This window comes from Mirounga leonina, unplaced genomic scaffold (assembly GCF_011800145.1).
Source record: "Mirounga leonina isolate KUSES-001 unplaced genomic scaffold, KU_Mleo_1.0 Mir_151, whole genome shotgun sequence".
NCBI lineage: Eukaryota > Metazoa > Chordata > Mammalia > Carnivora > Phocidae > Mirounga > Mirounga leonina.
Window position 1 is genome coordinate 15,057,596 of NW_023270377.1, and position 18,448 is coordinate 15,076,043.

General features: G+C 44.9%; 1 protein-coding gene across 1 annotated transcript in view; it reads right to left on the bottom strand.

Annotated features, from left to right (window-relative positions):
- The window catches only part of SGPP2 (sphingosine-1-phosphate phosphatase 2), a 106,613-nt gene extending 89,401 nt beyond the window's left edge, over window positions 1-17,212 (bottom strand). Inside the window, exon 1 of the mRNA XM_035007027.1 lies at window positions 17,000-17,212. Coding sequence (XP_034862918.1) covers window positions 17,000-17,212 — 213 coding nt within the window. The remainder of the gene's footprint in view (window positions 1-16,999) is intronic.
- Between the last annotated feature and the right edge of the window lie 1,236 nt (window positions 17,213-18,448).

Below are 18,448 nucleotides of genomic sequence, written 5' to 3' on the forward strand. Positions count from 1 at the left end.
AACTAAAATTCCTCAAAACTATAAAACATCCTCAGGGGAAATTTTTTTCCAATAAAATGAAAATGGTTTAATTTTCTCTAAACATAATACCTTTTTATTGTATAAAATATGCAGAAAATCAAGAAAAGCATGAACAAAATAAAAAGCATAATTAAGGAAATATTTAAAGATATTCAGAAAGAACCACTGGTAACATTTGGTTCATTATTCCAGATCCTTTAAAAAAAAATACATTCAAATATATGCTTATGCAGTTTTTGAAATTTGGGTTATATTATGGATATCATTTTTAAAATTTGCTCCTTTTTTTGCATTTCCATGTCTAGAAATATATGGAATTTTAATTACTTTCAAGATCTCCTTTGGATGTCATTATTAAGTTTTTCCCTTGTAGAACACAGTTGAAAGAAACCTTTAACAGATATTTGATAAATACTTTCTAGTGACGAAAACCACCTGTGGGAGAAGGGCATCCATCTACCGAACAGATACAATGGGTTTACCACTTGCGGAATGGCTTGTTGATCTTGTGGTTGACCTTGAAACCAGAAAAGGCAGCTATTAAAATATGAGTTTGTGCTTCCACTCAGCTCCCCTGGCCATAACTTCAGCCATGGCCCATTTGGAGTACAGTTGAAATAAAGAAGAAGCTGTTTTACTTTTTGTGTGTATTCAAAGGGACTTCTCTTTTACAATTTTTAATTTAAAATGAGCTGTTCTCAGTGAAAGGACCCATGGGCAAAGGAAACCTCAAAAGTTATATCTTCCGCTAAGTAGTCTCTCCTGGTTTGATTTCACTGTAGTTTATACTGTACCAGCTGAGGCCACACTGCCAGAAAAACATGGGCGAGGAAGCCGAAAGGAGGGCAGACCTCAGATGACTCTTTGGAGATGCTTGTGGTGAAGAAAGGCAGGAATGGTAGCTGCTAGGGACACTGGGGCTGAAAGCAGATGTTCTGTGGTGTGTAAAGAGGGGGTTGAAGATTTTCAGCATGTTTTCAGATTGAGAGAAAAAAACGACAACTGGAGGAGAGACTGAAGAGGCCGTGTGCCAACTTGACCTACTGGCAACACCCACTGGAAGTGGCTTCACAGAACAAAAAACAAAAAAAATTTTAATGCAAAAAACCTGCAGCTATAAAGCAAGTGAGTTGAAATAAAGTTAAGGATAGACGTGCTTTCAGACCTGCAAATATTTCTCTGTGCTCTCCTGAGTCAGGAAGCCGGCGTCAAGGGCAGGGTTATAACCCAGCCCTGCAGTTCTGGAAACAGATGCAGCAGCATGGCTGGCTCAAAGTCAGGAAATCTCCCAAATGCTGCTTTGCGTTTCCTGGGTTTCCCGTGGGGTGCGCAAAGAGGGCCTACAGTAAAAGCCGTGAGAAGGGTGGCAGAACCAATTTTTACAAGGCAGTAGTACTGATTTTTAAAAAAATAATTACTTTGAAATAACTATAGATTCATAAGCATTTGCAAAGGTGGGGCCAAGATGTCCATATACCCTTCTCCCAATGGTTCCATCTTACATAATTATAGCGCTATATCAGCACCAGGAATCTGACATTGGGACAATGTGTGTACAGTTCTGTGCCATTTTACTACACCTGTGTGGATTCACTAGACCCATGTGACCACCACTGCCATCAAGTTACAAAACTGCCCCATCACCACAAAGATTCCCCTTGTACAACCCCTTTACAGTCATCCCCTCATTCTTAAACCCTGGCAACCACTAATCTGTCTTCCATCTTTATAATTTTGTTATTTCAAAAATGTTATATATAAATGGAATTACACACTATGTGATCTTTTGAGATAGGCTTTTTCACGCAGCAAAATACCCTTGAGATCCATCCAAATTGTTGGGTATATCAACGATCTATTCCTTTTTACTGCTGAGTAGTATTCCACAGTATGGACGTACCACAGTTTATTTAGCCTAGCAGGGAGATTTTGGTTATTTCTGGGTTTTGGCTATTACAAACACAGCTGTTATAAGCAATCATGTACAGGTTTTTGTGTCAATAAGTTTTCATATCTCTGGGATAAATTCCCAGGAGTGTAATTGTGGGCTGCAAGGTAAATGTATATTTAGTATTAACTTTTAAGTTCTTAAAGTTTAAATAAATAAGTCCATGATCTATGCATATATACCTGTCTACACCAGGAAGCACTCAGGATGAGTGTGGGAAGTCCCATTTCTATCCCTGCAGTGGTCCTAGGGAGGTAAGAAGAAATCAGGGCTAGACCATTTATAACCCAACATGTTGGAAAAATTCAGATAATTCCTTCAGGGTCAAAATTTTTGGATGATAAAATATGACTGAGGCATTGGATGGAGGCAAAATTAAGTGATCAATGGACATTAGTCCCTCCTTCCCAAAAGTAATGGTTATCAGAAATATGCTACTGAATAAATATTGGGGATAGTAATCCATTCCTTCCCTTTGAGGACATGTGTGATATAATAACTGAGCATGGCAGGAAAGCAGCCGGGAAGCCTCCTCAGGAACCATCAAGAAGGGGGAGACCCAAGGCTGGGAGGACTCAGAATTGTCTGTCACCCTCTGCAGTGCACAACCGAACTATTTCATTTCCTGCCTCACTTTCGCATCATCATAATATGGGAGAAACACCCTCTCAGCTACTGCCTTCCCTGCTGAGAGTTGTCAGGGACTGTAAGCTTTCCCTGACCCTTCCAGAACCCCCAACTCTTGCCCAAGGCTACTGAAATGTTACAAACATTTCACAGGATGGGAATAATGGGCTTTCTGGACCTGGAAGTAACAGGTAAAAGAACAAGGAAACCAAACATGACTTTTCTAAGCCCACAGATACCTAGAAGGAAGTTATTACTCCCTCTCTATCTCCCTTCTCCTCCTCAGACTCCAAAGGTTTCCTCTTTACAAGGAAAGATTAGTCACAAATTGGTTGTGAGCTTATGTTAACTGATGTATAGTGGAAGATTTTGATGTACAATGGATAAACTAAAAAAAGACCATCCAAAATCAGTAGGAAAAACACCCCCACTAAAATCACAGAGGAAAAAAGTAGATAAAGTGTCTGACCAGACCATTCACAAAAAGGGTAATACAAGTATCTGCTAAACAGAAGAAAAATACTCAACCTCATTAGAGATGAAAGAAATACAAAATTAGAATAATGAGATGCTCTCATTCTGCTATCAAATTGGCTGATCACTTTTTAAAAGATAATGTCACTAATGGATGACAAAATTTATGGATGATGAAAACATGCCAAGAAACAAGATATCTATAATGTGTCTGAATACTGGTCTACAGCATACTTTTTTTTTTTTAAACAGATTTTGTTTATTTATTTGAGAGAGAGAGCGCACAAGTACAAGCAGGGTGAGTGGCAGAGGGAGAGGGAGAAGCAGACTCCCCACTGAGGTGGGAGCCTGAGGCAGGGCTCAAACCGGGGACCCCAGGATCAGGACCTGAGCCTAACTGACTGAGCCACCCAGGTGCCCTACAGCATACTTCGTAATTACAAAGAGAAAAACATTTACCTGGAAGAAACCACTTAACACACTTTTAAAGGTGTTTGAAGTTAAAATCACTGGTAATGGAATAAATCAGCATTTTGTGCCTCTTAATATGATGCACTAAGAAGAATACAATATCTTGCCTGTGGTATCTCCCCCCGTCCCACCCCCCCCACCCCCCCACTGCCCAAAATACAGAACCTGTGTCATCATGAGGAAATATTGAACAAATCCAAATTGACATTATACAAAATAACTGGTATGGACTTTTCAGAAGTCAAGGTGAGGAAATGCAAAGAAAGACTGAAGAACTTCCAGAATGGAACAAGGTCCACAGATTGCATACTATTTCCTGAGCTGTGGTTATATATGATGCTAACATTAGGAAAACATGGGTCAAGAGTGCATAGGAATTTTTTTTTGTAGTATTTTTGCAAATTTTCAAAAATCAGAAATTACATCAAGCTGTAAAGTTAAAAAGATTTTTAAAGTAATGCTTGAGGATGCCTGGGGTGGCTCAGTCAGTTAAGCATCTGCCTTTAGCTCAAGTCCTGATCTCAGGGTCCTGGGATCGAGCCCCGCATCGGGCTCCCTGCTCAGCGGGAAGCCTGCTTCTCCCTCTCCCTCTGTCTGCCGCTCTGCCTACTTGTGCTCTCTCTCTATCTCTGTTAAATAAATAAATAAAAATCTTTATATAAAAAAAAAGCAGAAAAATTCCTTTAAAAAAGAGTTGAAAAGTGCAAAAATTAATTTCAAAATATTTGTTATCTTCCTGGCTGAAAATCCATCAAAAAGATTAAAATTCAGAAAGGAGGGGGAAAAAAAAAACCCAAACCCAACTTCTGACAGAGCCACTTTTCACTTCCTGTATCTTTGATGTCTATTTCATGGCTACTTTGTAAATCACCTTTCAAGAGAGGGTGATTTTTTTTTTTTTTTTAACTGCAAAAAAACCATGTTCACCTAAGTCCTTTCTCCACCAATTAAATCCTGGCTTCTCAGCTCCCAACACTCTATCTGAGGAACCTTCTTATTCACCACCATTCCCTCTCCCTCCTACCCATAGGAGCCCTTGGTTTGGTGGGCTATTTCCCATAAAACCCTATGGGAACAAAGATTTTGCCATTTAGAAAAATCAAAACCTACTTGGAGATTACAGAGAGGGCATTTCTCCAGCAGGCACGCATACCAAATAAACAGCATCAACAAAAGCAAGAATGAATCTGATGGTTTGTTTTGTTTTATTAAACAAATGGGTATAAAAATGCCAGCGAACATTTGGCGGCCTGGAGGCAATATTCAAAGTGGTTCAAGGAAACCATTTACTCCCTTTCCCCCCGCCCTCCTTTCGAGATCTCAGGTGGCTATTTCCTTCCTCTTCCTTCCACCCTGGCTTGCGCTTAAGGATTGCTTTCTTTGATTTTTAAAACACTTGGCTAATTCGTCCGTACTGTGTTGGAAGCAGGAGTGAGGAGAGAAAAACGTGCACCGCGGTCTCCACTGGATTTTTCAATATCTCATTTTCTTCCTATGTTCAGTGTATCTCACCAGGCAAGTAGAATAATAAAGGCCAGTGGATGCCCCCAATTTTAGCATTTTCATAGATTCCTAACACAGACAGAAACACTCTAAACGTGTTGCCAGGAAACCGTGACAGTATTTTCTCCCAGGAAAATTCTGTGCCAAACAAAATGCAAGAATGCATTTTAGAGACATAATTCTTATCAGGACAACAGAGGATTTATTAATAAAAACTGTAACAACAGAAGTGAAAGTGCCTTTTTTTTAAATTCAAAAATGTTGACATCTTAATTATAAGTCAAGGAAATTAGAATTAGACAAGGCTTGCTGTCAACAGCTTTCCTAAACATAGTAGCTTAATCACATTTTTTAAGTTGACAGGTGTCTGTTTCACCCTCACGAACTTTTATATCCCTAAACTCCCTTCACGGTGTCCAAATGAAGAAAGCAAACTAAGAAAAAAGTTATTCATTAATCAAAACCCTTCATCAATTTCCCGGATAAAAAGGAAGGAGCCAACACAGAAAAAAAAGTTAGGCTAAAAGACGACACAGCCAAGTAAAGTCGTGAGGGATAAAGTGAGCCCAGTTGTGACAGGAGCCAGCAGGTGATTATGTTTCTGCCAAGAAAGAAGAGGCTGAGTTTAGCACACCCTTACTTACTTGCTTTGTGCATAGGAGAAAGAGGGATCCGGCCCCTGCCCCCACCCCCATTCCCAACTACACAAAAGTGAGAAAAACTCATGATCTGATTGCAGTTATGGGCACTTAACATGCTTCTGCTTTCCTACTGCTTTCTCGGTCTCGTGGGTTCTGCCTGTGGCCTCCTCTCTCTCTCTCTCTGAAGTTCACCACCACTTTCCGTTTCCGTCCCTATTTGCGGGTCTTGCATTCAGACTCTCTCAGGGAGCAATGCGATGGTCCCATCACTCACTCTCCCCTGTGCAGTATCCCAACTACGGGAGGTCCTCACACCTGACCATGTCATCAGATGCTGACCAGCCTATTGAAGGCTGCCCTTGAGTAGAGGGCTGCTCCCCAATCCAGTCAGCTTGTAGCCAAAATGATGGAGTCCCAGCATGGGTCCCCTGGTCCCAAACGATGGTATGAAAGTTAGTGAAAGGAAACCTCCTTTGGAATGGAACCGGCGGCCAGCAGGGGGAGCTCTCACACCCTACCACCCCTCAGCCAATTGCAGACCCAAACCAAAACAAACTTGCAAGTCCAGACCCACCCCAGCAGGAGGAAGGTTTTCTCCTGACCCAGCAACAGCCCAGCCAATGAGAGCTGTCACAAGTCAGCCAATGAAAAGCCACTCTACTTCAAACTCCTAGTTTATTCCAATGGACTTTTTGTTTCTAACAGCCTTCCCAACTCCCCTCTTCCTTCTATAAAAGACTGTTCCTCTCCTCTGTTTTGTTGTAGTTTGTTTTTGCTGGAGTTTGCTTGTCCCGAGCTGCAATTCTTTGCTCTTCCTGAATAAACCCATTTTTGTTACAAAATTACTGACAGGTTTATCCGTAAGATTAACAAGGCAAACCCATGTCTTAAGAAACCATGAGTGGTCTCTTTCCTCCTAAGAGTTTGCGGGTGAGGGTGCCACTCAAGAGTATCACGAAGAACCCCAAACAGTTATTAAGGCTTGATTTCATGTTAGTGCTGTGTCTGCTCCTGTTTGAATAGAACATCGCCATTTCTTACATGCTTCAGCACCAGGTTCCTGTGATGCCCCCCAAAGGCATCGCCATTCAATCCCACACTTTGCTATTGGGCACAGTGACACCCCAAGAACCTTTCTTATCATGATGTCCCCATCACTAATTCTGATTCAACACATGATATAGAACTGATCTGCCATCCCTCTGTCTACAGGCTGAAAACCAAATTCGGCAGGAAGCCACATTCAGGCTCCAGCCCCAAGCTCCAGCTGGTATTACATACCACCCCAATTTCTTTATGCTACCTGGGCTGGATACTTTCCATTGTCCTTCCAGGTCCACTCTACACCCTTCTCCATGGAGGCTGACCTTTGTGTGCGGCGTCAGGCAGGCTCCCAGACTCCTTGGCTTCTGATTGAATTTGGCCCAAGGAAGGCACTGGCGGCATGTGAGAGGGCACGTGGAGAACGATTTGGAGATAGAATTCCTCTACTCCTCCTGACCGGCTGTAGCTGTGTATCTCTACTAAAGGCCTCAGCTCCTGTCAGGAGTCTCTCTCTGACAGCTAAGCGCTCACTGGGGCCAGGCTTGCCAGAACCATATCTTCTCTTGCCTTTTTAGGTTGAAAGTCATCTGCTCCAAGATGCTTATCCTCCCTTGTTGGTTTCTCCAACACCACATACACCTTTGTAAATGATCCCATCTTTGAACTCCCTTCAATTACCTACTCCCTTTTAGAAAAATTTAAATAGACTTTATTTTTTTATTTTATTCTATTTATTTATTTTAAAGATTTATATATTTGAGAGAGAGAGAGAGAGATCATGAGCAGGAGGTGGGTAGAGGGAGAAACAGGCTCCTCGCGAGCAAGGAGCCTGAAGCGGGGCTTGATCCCAGGACCTTGGGATCATGACCTGAGCCGAAGGCAGACGCTTAACCCGCTGAGCCACCCAGGTGCCCCTAGACTTTATCTTTTAGAACAGTTTTCAGTTTGCAGAAAAATTTACTGATGCATACTTTATTCCTTACTTTATTCAGACTTCCGTAGTTTTACCTTTTTTATCTATTCCAAGGTCCCATCCAGGATTCCACAGTTACCTTTAGTTGTCATGTCTTCTTAGGCTACTCCTGGCTGTGACATTTGTCAGACTTCCCTTGTTATTTATGGCCTTGGCAATTTTGAAGAACATAGGCCAGGTATTTTGCAGGATGCCCCTCAACTAGGATTTGTCTGGTGTCTTTCTCATGATTAGGCTGAAGGCTTTAAAGAAGACCACCCAGGTGAAGTGCCATGTTCAGCCTGTATCAAGAGTATATACCATCAACATGACTTACACTGTTGATGTTAACCATGATTACTTGGCCGAGGGGGTGTCTGTCAGGTTTCCATACTGTAAAATTATTCCTCTGTGTAGCCCACACTTAAGGAGAAGGACATTATGTTTCTCCTCCTTGAAGTAGAACCTACGGATATTTTTTTTTTTTTTTGAGGCAAAATGTACAGAACATAAAATTTGCCATTTTTATTTATTTATTTATTTAAAAGATTTTATTTATTTATTTGTCAGAGAGACAGAGCACAAGCAGGGGGAGTGGCAGGAAGAGGGAGAAGCAGGCTCCCTGCAGAGCAAGGAGCCCGATGCAGGACTCGATCCTAGGACCCTAAGATCATGATCTGAGCCAAAGGCAGATGCTTAACCAGATGAGCTACCCAGGTGTCCCAAAATTTGCCATTTTAACCATTTTTAAGGGTTCAATTACCCTTTAGTCTCTTTCCTGCTGGGAATCTTACTCTACCCAGGTTGAATGTTTTACTCTTCACCAAAAATGGCAAAGTGTCTTCATGTTTTATCACTTAAGATTTCTAGGTAAAGAGATTCTCATATTTTCTTTTTTTTTTTTAAGATTATTTGAGAGAGAGAGTGCAGATGTGAGCAGGGGGAGGGACAGAGGGAAAGGGAGAAAGAGAGAGAGAATCTCCAGCAGACTCCCCGCTGATACAGAGCCAGACCCTGAGATCACGACCTGAGTCAAACCTAAGAGTTGGGTGTTTAACCTGCTGAGCCACCCATGCTCCCTGGGATTCTCACATTTTCATCTATTTGATTCCTATTGCTCTTTTAGTCCCCACTCAAGACTTCATGAGCTCCTCCAGGGATGGTGAGCTACTCCTGCTATTGTCTCCCTGGCCACAAACTTATGCTGTTATTATTATCAGCCTTTTATTATTATTAGCCTACATAGTCTATCCTAGTATTTTTTGCATTGCTTCATTTTCTCTGTGACTTTCCCAGGACAGGAACTAGATCTTATTTATCTTTGTATCTTTAAGGATGAGGACTAACCCAGAATCACAGTAGCTGATTAAGAAATGTTGTTTGGCATACAATCTCATTCGTATGTGGCATTTAGGAGAGAAAACAGATGAACATAGGGGAAGGGGGAAAAGAAAAAAAGGAGAGAGGGAAACAAACCATAAGAGACTTAACACAGAGACAAACTGAAGGTGGCTGGTGGGAGGTGGGTGGGGGAGGGGCTAGATGGGTGATGGGGATGAAGGAGGGCACTTGTGATGAGCACTGGGTGTTGTATGTAAGAGATGAATCACTGATTTCTACTCCGGAAACCAACATTGCACCGGATGGTAGCAAACTAAAATTTAAATTAAAAAAAAAAAAAAAAGAAATGTTGGTTGGAAATAAAGGAAGAAAAGATGAGATAGAAGCAAAAGTGGCCTGTTAAGCACCTGGGTGGCTCAGTTGGTTAAGTGTCTGATCTCAGGGTTGTGGGATTGAGCCCCACATTGGGATCTATGCTCAGGGCAGAGTCCTCGTGAAATTCTCTGCCTCTCCTTCCGCCCCTCCCCCTGCTTGCACATGCTCTCTCACTCTCTAAAATAAATAAATAAATAAAATTAAAAAAAAAAAAAAAAGAAGCAGAGGTGGTCTATTTTTTCCAGAGATTAAAGAGGGTATTAATACCTACTAATGGCAAGGGGGTGGGAACACCCACACTCACAGTTAGATATCCTAGCACCCTGTTCTGCAGGACAGCTTGGTATTGAAAGCCATAATATGTATTTCTACCCAGCAGTTCCATGACTGGAAATTTAAATTAAAAAGACAATCAAAGACTGAAATCTGTCTTGGCAATGATTTTTTTGGATTTGACGCCCAAAGCAAAGGCAACAAAAGCAAAAATAAACAAGTGCAACTACATCAAATTAAAAAGCTTCTGCACAGCAAAGGAAAACATGAACAAAATGAAAAGGCAATCTACCAAATGGAAGAAAATATTTGCAAATCATATATCTGATAAGGGGAATTGTTTTTCAAATAATCCCATTAATGGGCAGAGGATCTGAATAGACATTTTTCCAAAGAAAACATCCAGATGGCCAACAGACATGTGAAAAGATCTGCAACATCCCTCATCACCAGGAGAATGCAAATCAAAATAATGATGACGTATCACCTTCACCTGTTAGAAGGGTTATTATCAAAAAGACAAAAAATAACAAGTGTTGGCAAGGATGTGGGGCAAAGGGAATCCTTGTGTCCTGCTGGAGGGAATGTAAGTTGGTGCAGCCACTACGGAAACAACATGGAGGTTCCCCAGAAAATGAAAAATAGGGGTGCCTGCCTGGCTCAGTCAGTAGATCATGCAACCCTTGATTTCAGGGTTGTGAGTTCAAGTCCTATGTTGGGTATAGAGATTACTTAAAAATAGAATCTTGAGGGGCGTGTGGGTGGCTCAGTCAATTAAGTGTCGACTCTTGATTTTGGCTCAGGTCATGACCTTGGGGTTGTGGGATCAGGCCCCACTTGGGGCTCCATGCTCATCAGGGCATCTGCTTGGGCTTCTCTCTCTCTCTCCCTCTCCCTCTGCCTCTCCCCCCTTGCTCTCTCTCTTTCTCTCTCTCTCATAAATGAATAAGTCTTAAAAATAAAATAAAATCTTTTAAAAAATTAAAAATAGAAATACCATATGATCTAGCAATTCCATTTCTGAGTATTTATCTGAAGAAAAAGAAAACACTAACTTGAAAAGATATCTGCTCCCCCATGTTCATTTCAGCATTATTTACAATAGCCAAGATTTGGAAACAACTTTAGTATCTATGGATGGATGGATAAAGAAAATGTGCCCCCCCCCACACACACACTGGAATATTCAGCTATTAAAAAGAAGGAAATCTTGCCGTTTATGAGAATATGGGTGGAACTTGAGGGCATTATGCTAAGTAAAATAAGTCAGAGAAAAACAAATACCGTCTGATCTCATTTATATGTGGAATATAAAACAAACAAACAAAAAACCGGAACTCATAGATTAAGAGAACAGATTGGTGGTTGCCAGAGGCATTGCGGGTGGGGGTAGGTGAAATGAAGGTGGTGACAAAATACACACTTAAAGTTACAAAATAAATAAGTCATGGGGAGGGGCGCCTGGGCGGCTCCGTCGTTAAGCCTCTGCCTTCGGCTCAGGTCATGATCCCAGGGTCCTGCTCAGCGGGAAGCCTGCTTCTCCCTCTCCCACTCCCCCTGCTTGTGTTCCTGCTCTCACTGTCTCTCTCTCTCTCTGTCAAATAAATAAATAAAATCTTTAAAAAAATAAGTCATGGGGATGTAATTACTGCATGGCAACTACAGTTGATAACGTATATTTGAAAGTTGTTAAGAAGGTAGATCTTAAAAGCTCTCATCATGGCGTGCCTGGGTGGCTGGGGCAGTTAAGCATCTGACTCTTGGTTTTGGCCCAGGTCATGATCTCAGGGTCTTGAGATTGAGCTCCTTGTAGGGCTCTGCACTCAGCTCAGCTCAGCTCAGCTCAGCTCGGAGTCTGCTTGAGATTCTCTCCCTCCCTCTTCTTCCCCCTCTGTCCCTCCCCTGGGTTGTGTGCACACACACTCTCTCTCTCTCTCACTCTAAAATAAAGAAATAAAATCTTCTAACAAAAAAGTTCTCATCACAAGAAGAAAAACTGGGTCGTGATGGATATTAACTAGACTTACTGTGATCATTTCACAATACAGTATTTACAAATATTGAATCATCATGTTGTACGCCAATAACTAATGGAATGGTATGTGTCAATTATATCTCAATTAAAAAAGACAATCAAGATATGTGGAAAGATACTTATACAAAGATGTTGTTATTTTCAATGCAAAACCAGAAAAAACCTAAAAGCCCAGCAATAGGCCAACTAAATTATAGTATATTCATGCTGTGGAGTAGGGTATAGCCACTAAAAATCAGGTTGAACATTTACTGAGTGATTACCTTTGGGCAGTGGTATAATGGCCATGGATTTAACTTTTTCTTTGTATTTTTTCAAGTTTTCCTATCTAAACAATATCTGTAACTAGAAAAAAATGATCAAAGGTACCCTTTCAAAGTGGCTTATTTTGCCATTTCAAACCTGAACATCAAAGAAAATCAAAACGTGAAGTTCGGCCTGTTGGCCAGTGGAGTTACAAACAAGCCAAAATGTCCCCCTGGCCATGACCACAGCCTCCAGCACCACCATTCTCGTCCTGAAAACACTAAGCATGGTAGGCCCCAGGAGAAGGGGATTCAGAGCTTCCCACCTCTGTTTGCCAGTTTCTCCAGACCCACTTCTCACCTGGACTCTGGACATTGGTTTTTTGTTTGTGTTTTCAAAGTTCCTCTAACAGGTGGAAAACCCACAGTTCTATTCCACTCTGCCCGTTCTGCAGATGAGACCCAGAGAGAAGTTCAAGGTGACATGGAGGTGGAGTCAGATCCAGGTTTGATTGCTAAGATGGTTCTTTGTACTGGAGCAAGCCAATAAAAGGGAGCGTGGGTTTTTGTAGATTGACAGACCTGGAGGGCCCCAAATGTTTCAAAATAGGGGTGTAAAGACTTCTCTAAATAACCTATCTTTGGTCCCTGCCTCAACTCAACTGTAGAACTATGTCTGAACAAATAGTTATCAGAAGGTTATTTATGGAGCACTGTACAATTTGGAAAGATCACTCCAGTCTAAAGTAATGACAGGGAAAGTCTCCGCAAAGTCTTTTTTTAAGATTTTATTTATTTGACAGAGAGATACACAGCAAGAGAGGGAACACAAGCAGGGGGAGTGGGAGAGGGAGAAACAGGCTTCCCACTGAGCAGGGAGCCCCATGCAGGGCTCAATCCCAGGACCCTGGGACCATGACCTGAGCCGAAGGCAGACGCTTAACCATCTGGGCCACCCAGGCGCCTGCAAAGTCTGTCTTAATGCAACTGTGTTGAGTAAGCAAAGACGATAAAAATCAAAATACCGTTCTATCCAAGGCTGGATTTACCCCAGAACAAATAAACACAATTCTAACCAGGCCTTTGCCCTCCTCCTCGGTCCCAGGATCCCTGCCTCTTGATCTTGGCTACTGCCAGGAATGTCCTCCTATGGTTATCCTTGCAAACCAGTTACCATTGCACTGAAAGCAACCTGTTCTCCTTCCACCCAACCTCTGCCAGGCTCCCAGCCAGCCCCAACACCTCACACCTTCACAGTGAGACAGATGAAACGGAACCCTGGAATTTTTCCCTGGAAGGTCCACAGAAGAAAGCAGTTTAGACTTGAGCTCAGAAGATCTGACTGTGGATATGTGGGAAGTCCTCAACAAAGCCTTTAAACCTTCAGGACTCAGACCTCTTTGTGAAAGGCATGACTACTGGGGCATTCTCGAGGTCCACTCTGATTTATTCAATGACAGTTTTGTGCAACCCCAGCCCAGCCCTGGTTTGTAAAGGATGTAGTTAATCTGTAACTTAGCAGTGCTTGGTGTTGCATGAGAATCAGTCAAGGAAGTCCTTCATCATTTCTGCATTTGTTCTGTTTTAAGGATTAAAATAAATACAGCAAATGTGGGAGGTGAGATGTATTGCATTCTAAAGCCACCCAAATGAAGAACACACTTCTCTATTGTTTGGAGGGTCTTAAATCAGTGCCCGAGTGCTGCCTGATTTCTAGGCTACGTGGAAAACATTTGATTCTCCATAGTTACTCTTCAATTTAAAAAGAATCTTTAATCTCTTATTTTGAATTTTTAGCTCTCTCTTACTTTTTCATGATCTATAGTGAGTGAAGTCGTCTTTGGGATGAGAAGGGGCAAACCCCTACCATTCTGCTTGCTGAAGCAGCAAGAAGACAAGTCTTTGCAAGAAATCTGCTTATCTTGCTTTTAAAGGGCAGATTTTATATTGCGGTCTGCACGCATTTATTCACAAAATTCACTGAGCTCCCATGTGAAGAAAATAATGAGCACACCAGGCAAGTTTCCTGCATTCTCAGAGCTTTTCACCCACTGGAGCAGATTGGCAATAATCAGATACCGCCCCCCCCCCCCAAGGCCTATTTATGCAATGTGTTAAATGTTGTAATGAAGAATCACCAGGAACAAAGAGAACCTCTAAAAGGGGGAGCGAGACTCGAAGGTGAGCAAAAGTGTCTCTTGAAGAACTGACCTTTGAAACTGAAGGATGAGTGGGGTTATTTGGAGAAAGGACAGGCAGCTCAGGCCAGCCATGGGCTGGGCAGAGGCCAGAGCCCACGGGGAAGAATAGCTTGTTGGGTCCCTGGTGCCAGTTACAAGAGACCCACTGGGCAGAACGGGGATGGGGTTTCTGCCCCGGTGCTGGTAGGGGGTGCAGTTTGTAGATCTCTCCAGGAGCAATTAAAACTGTCCCCTTAGAGTCCTATTAATTATGTGGGACAGGTATGCAATGTTTCCTTTTGAATTCTCCCTGTATTTGCAAAATATTAATCTTCCCAAGTCACCTGAAACAGACCCACCTTTAAAAACATTCATTAAGCTCTCATGTATCAAATGCTCTCCTGGGCTATTTTTCCTCCCATCATGCACCAATACGATGACTTCTTACTGTGAATTTTTAGCTTCCTCTTAGTATTTCATGGTCTGTAGTGAGTAAGGTCGTGTGTTGGATGGGAGGAGAGAAACCCCTACTATGTGGCTGAGTGCACAGGCTTTTTAAGCAGGTGGAAGTCACCTCTCTGCAAAACATCTGCTTATCTTGCTTTTAACGGGCAAGAGGATCCTTTTCCAGAACTGAGTTTCAGTACCACAGGTCATGTTTAAAACAGTCTGAAAAGTGTTAGTGGGAAAATGCACCCTGCTTCAGCTTCCTGAATTGGAGGAACAGAGGAAGAGTGTGGGGAGAGGGCATCAGAAAGCAGCCCGTGCATCTACCCGTGTGTTAAACAGCATGTACGTGCAGTGTGCACAGAAGATACTCTGCCACATTTCAGGTATGTGACTGGTTCTTAGCTCCTCACTCTGTCCCATTTTTAAGACAAGGCAAAAGGGAACTACTGGGTATTTATCCCAAAGATACAAAAGTAGGGATCCGAAGGGGTACGTGCACCCCGATGTTTATAGCAGCAATGTCCACAATAGCCAAACTGTGCAAAGAGCCAAGATGTCCATCGACAGATGAATGGATACAGAAGATGTGGTATATATATACAATGGAATATTATGCAGCCATCAAAAGGAATGAGATCTTGCCATTTGCAACGATGTGGATGGAACTGGAGGGTATTATGCTGAGCGAAATAAGTCAAACAGAGAAAGACATGTATCATATGATCTCACTGATATGAGGAATTCTTAATCGCAGGAAACAAACTGAATGTTGTTGGAGTGGGGGGTGGGGTGGGAGGGATGGGGCGACTGGGTGATGGACACTGGTGAGGGTGAGTGCTCTGGTAAGCGCTGTGAATTGTGCAAGACTGTTGAATCTCAGATCTGTACCTCTGAAACAAATAATGCAATATATGTTAAGGAAAAAAAAAAGAAGAAGAAGAAGGTAGCGGGAGGGGAAGAATGAAGCGGGGGGAAATCTGAGGGGTAGACGAACCATGAGAGACGATGGACTCTGAAAAACAAACTGAGGGTTCTAGAGGGGAGGGGGGTGGGAGGATGGGTTAGCCTGGTGATGGATATTAAAGAGGGCACGTTCTGCATGGAGCACTGGGTGTTGTGCACAAACAATGAATCATGGAACACTACATCAAAAACTAATGATGTAATGTATGGGGATTAACATAAGAATAAAAATAAATTAAAAAAAAAAAAGACAAGGCAAAAGGGAAAGGGGGTGGGCGGGTCTCAAACTCACCTAAAAGTTACTAGATGTCATGTGGAACAGAGAAGGAACAATAAAGAAAAAAAGGAACATTATAGAGGACTTCTCTAGAATGGAGCACACACCCCACCCTCACCCTCTCAAATAAATTTTGTAATTCAATGCCGGCAATATGCCATCCCACACTGAAGCCAGGTTCTTCGTAATTCCTCAGTTAGGAGATCTGGAAATCTACACGTACATGAATGCCACCTTCCTGTCACCAAAACGGCTCTTCATTCCCCCCTCCCTCAACAAAAGGAGCTGGAATCGTCAATACATTGCTTCCTTCCTCTGGTGCCACACTTTGAGCTCTCCCAGGGCAAGGGCAGCTCCTGTGGGTGGCCAGGGCCCATGCGGAGAGCCCTCCCGCAGCCCTGGCGCGCTAGCGTCTGCAGCCTGTCCCTCCCGCCCGGAGTCCCTGCACCGCGATGACAGCCAGGCCGGCTCCCCAAAGCCGCAGTGGGTTGTATAACCACCCTCCGAAAGCCTGGAGGGGAGCGCGGCGAGCTTCTCTCTCGACTGCATCTGTCAGAAGTCCCTGGTGCCAGTTACAAGAGACCCACTGGGCAGGAGGGGATGGGGTTTCTGCCCCGGTGCTGGTAGGGGGTGCAGTCTGTAGATCTCTCCAGGAGCAATTAAAACCTAAGTTCCGTCCTCAGAGCTGGAAATGCAGGACAGTGAAGGGCACAGCGAGCCCTGCTACACCCCTCGAGTGCGGATCAGGCGAAGGGGGATGGGGCGGAAACTCATGAATCCCGCGGGAGTCCTCACAATTTCTCCCCGGAGAAGCCTCTCGCGAAAACGCCAAGGACATCTCCCCTCCCCTTTTCAATTACGTAACTCTTACACATTTGGGAGAAAGCTCAGGAACATAATTTCACTTAGGAAGGGAGAAAGTCTTTAGATGCATCTAAAGCTCCGGGTGCATGTGATGTCGGAACGGACGGGGGTGCTACCTGGCAGCGGCAGAGGTGGCATCCTGGTGACTGGACTCCCCGCCCCCTCCGCCCTCCGAACCCCGCGCCCGGAGCCGGGTCGCCGCCGGGGATGGCGCTCGCCCGTCCCCGCGTCGCGGACTCCGCGGGACCCGCACGTCCGCGGCTGCGGCGCGGGCTGCCCCCTCCCCCACCCCGGCGAACACCTGGCCGCGGTTACCTGCGGGGCCGCGAGTCTCCGCAGCCCGTTGGCCGGCCCCCGGCCGCCCTTGCCGTTGGCCGCGGGGAGCTGCGCTGGCCCCCGCGCCGCACCCTCCGCCGGGCCCGCGCAGTTCTCGCGGGGGCCTTCATCCGGCGCCGGGAAGAGCCCGCAGCGGCGCTGGAAGCGGGCGACGAGCTGGGAATCCTGCAGGCTCCGCAGCAGCTCGGCCATGGTGCTCCGGGGCCGCGCGCCAACACCACCACGCCGATGCCCTCGGCTCGCACTGTCCCCGCCGCTCGGGCGCTCGCCGGGCCGGGCATTCGGGGCGGAGGGCGGGCGGGGCCCGGGGCGCCGGCCAACAGGTGCGCCGCTCGGGTCCTAGCGCCGGCCCGCGCGCGCGGCCGCCCAGGTGACCTCCTCCACCTCGCGCGGGGCACGTCCGCCCTCCTTGCCCTCCCCGCGGGCTCGGAAGGGCTCGGGCGGTCCCTGGCGTCCGGCCTGCTTGCAACTAGGCGGAGGCGCACAGGTGTCTAAACCGCGCCTCTCTTTGTGCCACCGCGCCCACCCCCCCACCCCCCGCCGGTCCCTTCGGGCTGGCGCGTAAGTGCCACTTAATGGGGAGCGGCCGAGCACGTGTAGACCAACGGGAGTCCTTCCTGCCATGCGCGGGCTGGTCCCGGAGTGACCCCACTTTCACTCTTGAGCCCAAGGTGAGGTCGGATTTCTTTCCAGCTTCCCGCACCCAGGCGTCTACTCCTGTCTTTCTTTGCCTGCTTCCTGGAAGAATGAGCCCTCTAAGGAAAATCCCCAAGTTTTTCCCAAACTGTGATGCAACGTCTCCCCGAAGCACGACCTCCTCGACCTTGCTCAAGAACCGAGGAGGTTGAAGTATACATGAATCATCCTCTGAGTCCTTGCGCCTGCTCTTGTGATTTGGCAAGTGGTGAACACTTTTAGACGGGTGTGGTGGAAACGCTACTCTTTCTCAGTTTTCTGCATTGGGAAAGATGATGCTGCCCCTCCCTTCTTTTTTTGCTCTGCCTCTGATTACAAAAGGGCACTGGAGAGGCACAACAAGGTCGTTCACGACCTTTAGACCCTAATGGAACCAGGTGAAGGGCGGGGAGGAGGATGTGACATCCCACCGCACCCCTGCCTGCTTTAAAGATCTCAGAAGGCGAGGAGCAAAGGAAACGTCCTGCAGGTGCCCTTGGTTTTCCTCCCTCCCTCCTGAATCTCCTAGGAGCGCTGAGATTCCCCCCACGAGGGTCTCTGCACTTCCTGACAAGGAGTGAGATGCACAGTCAAATTAGGAGGAGCTGATCAGCCTGCAGCAAAAGTGCAATCCTTCTCTTTCTGCCTTCAGCTGACAGCAGGAGGTTGCCTGTTACTGGTAGCTCATGCAAAGCCTACTGAGTATTTGGTTGCACAAATGGCTATGAACAAACACCTGCCACTTTCCTGTTT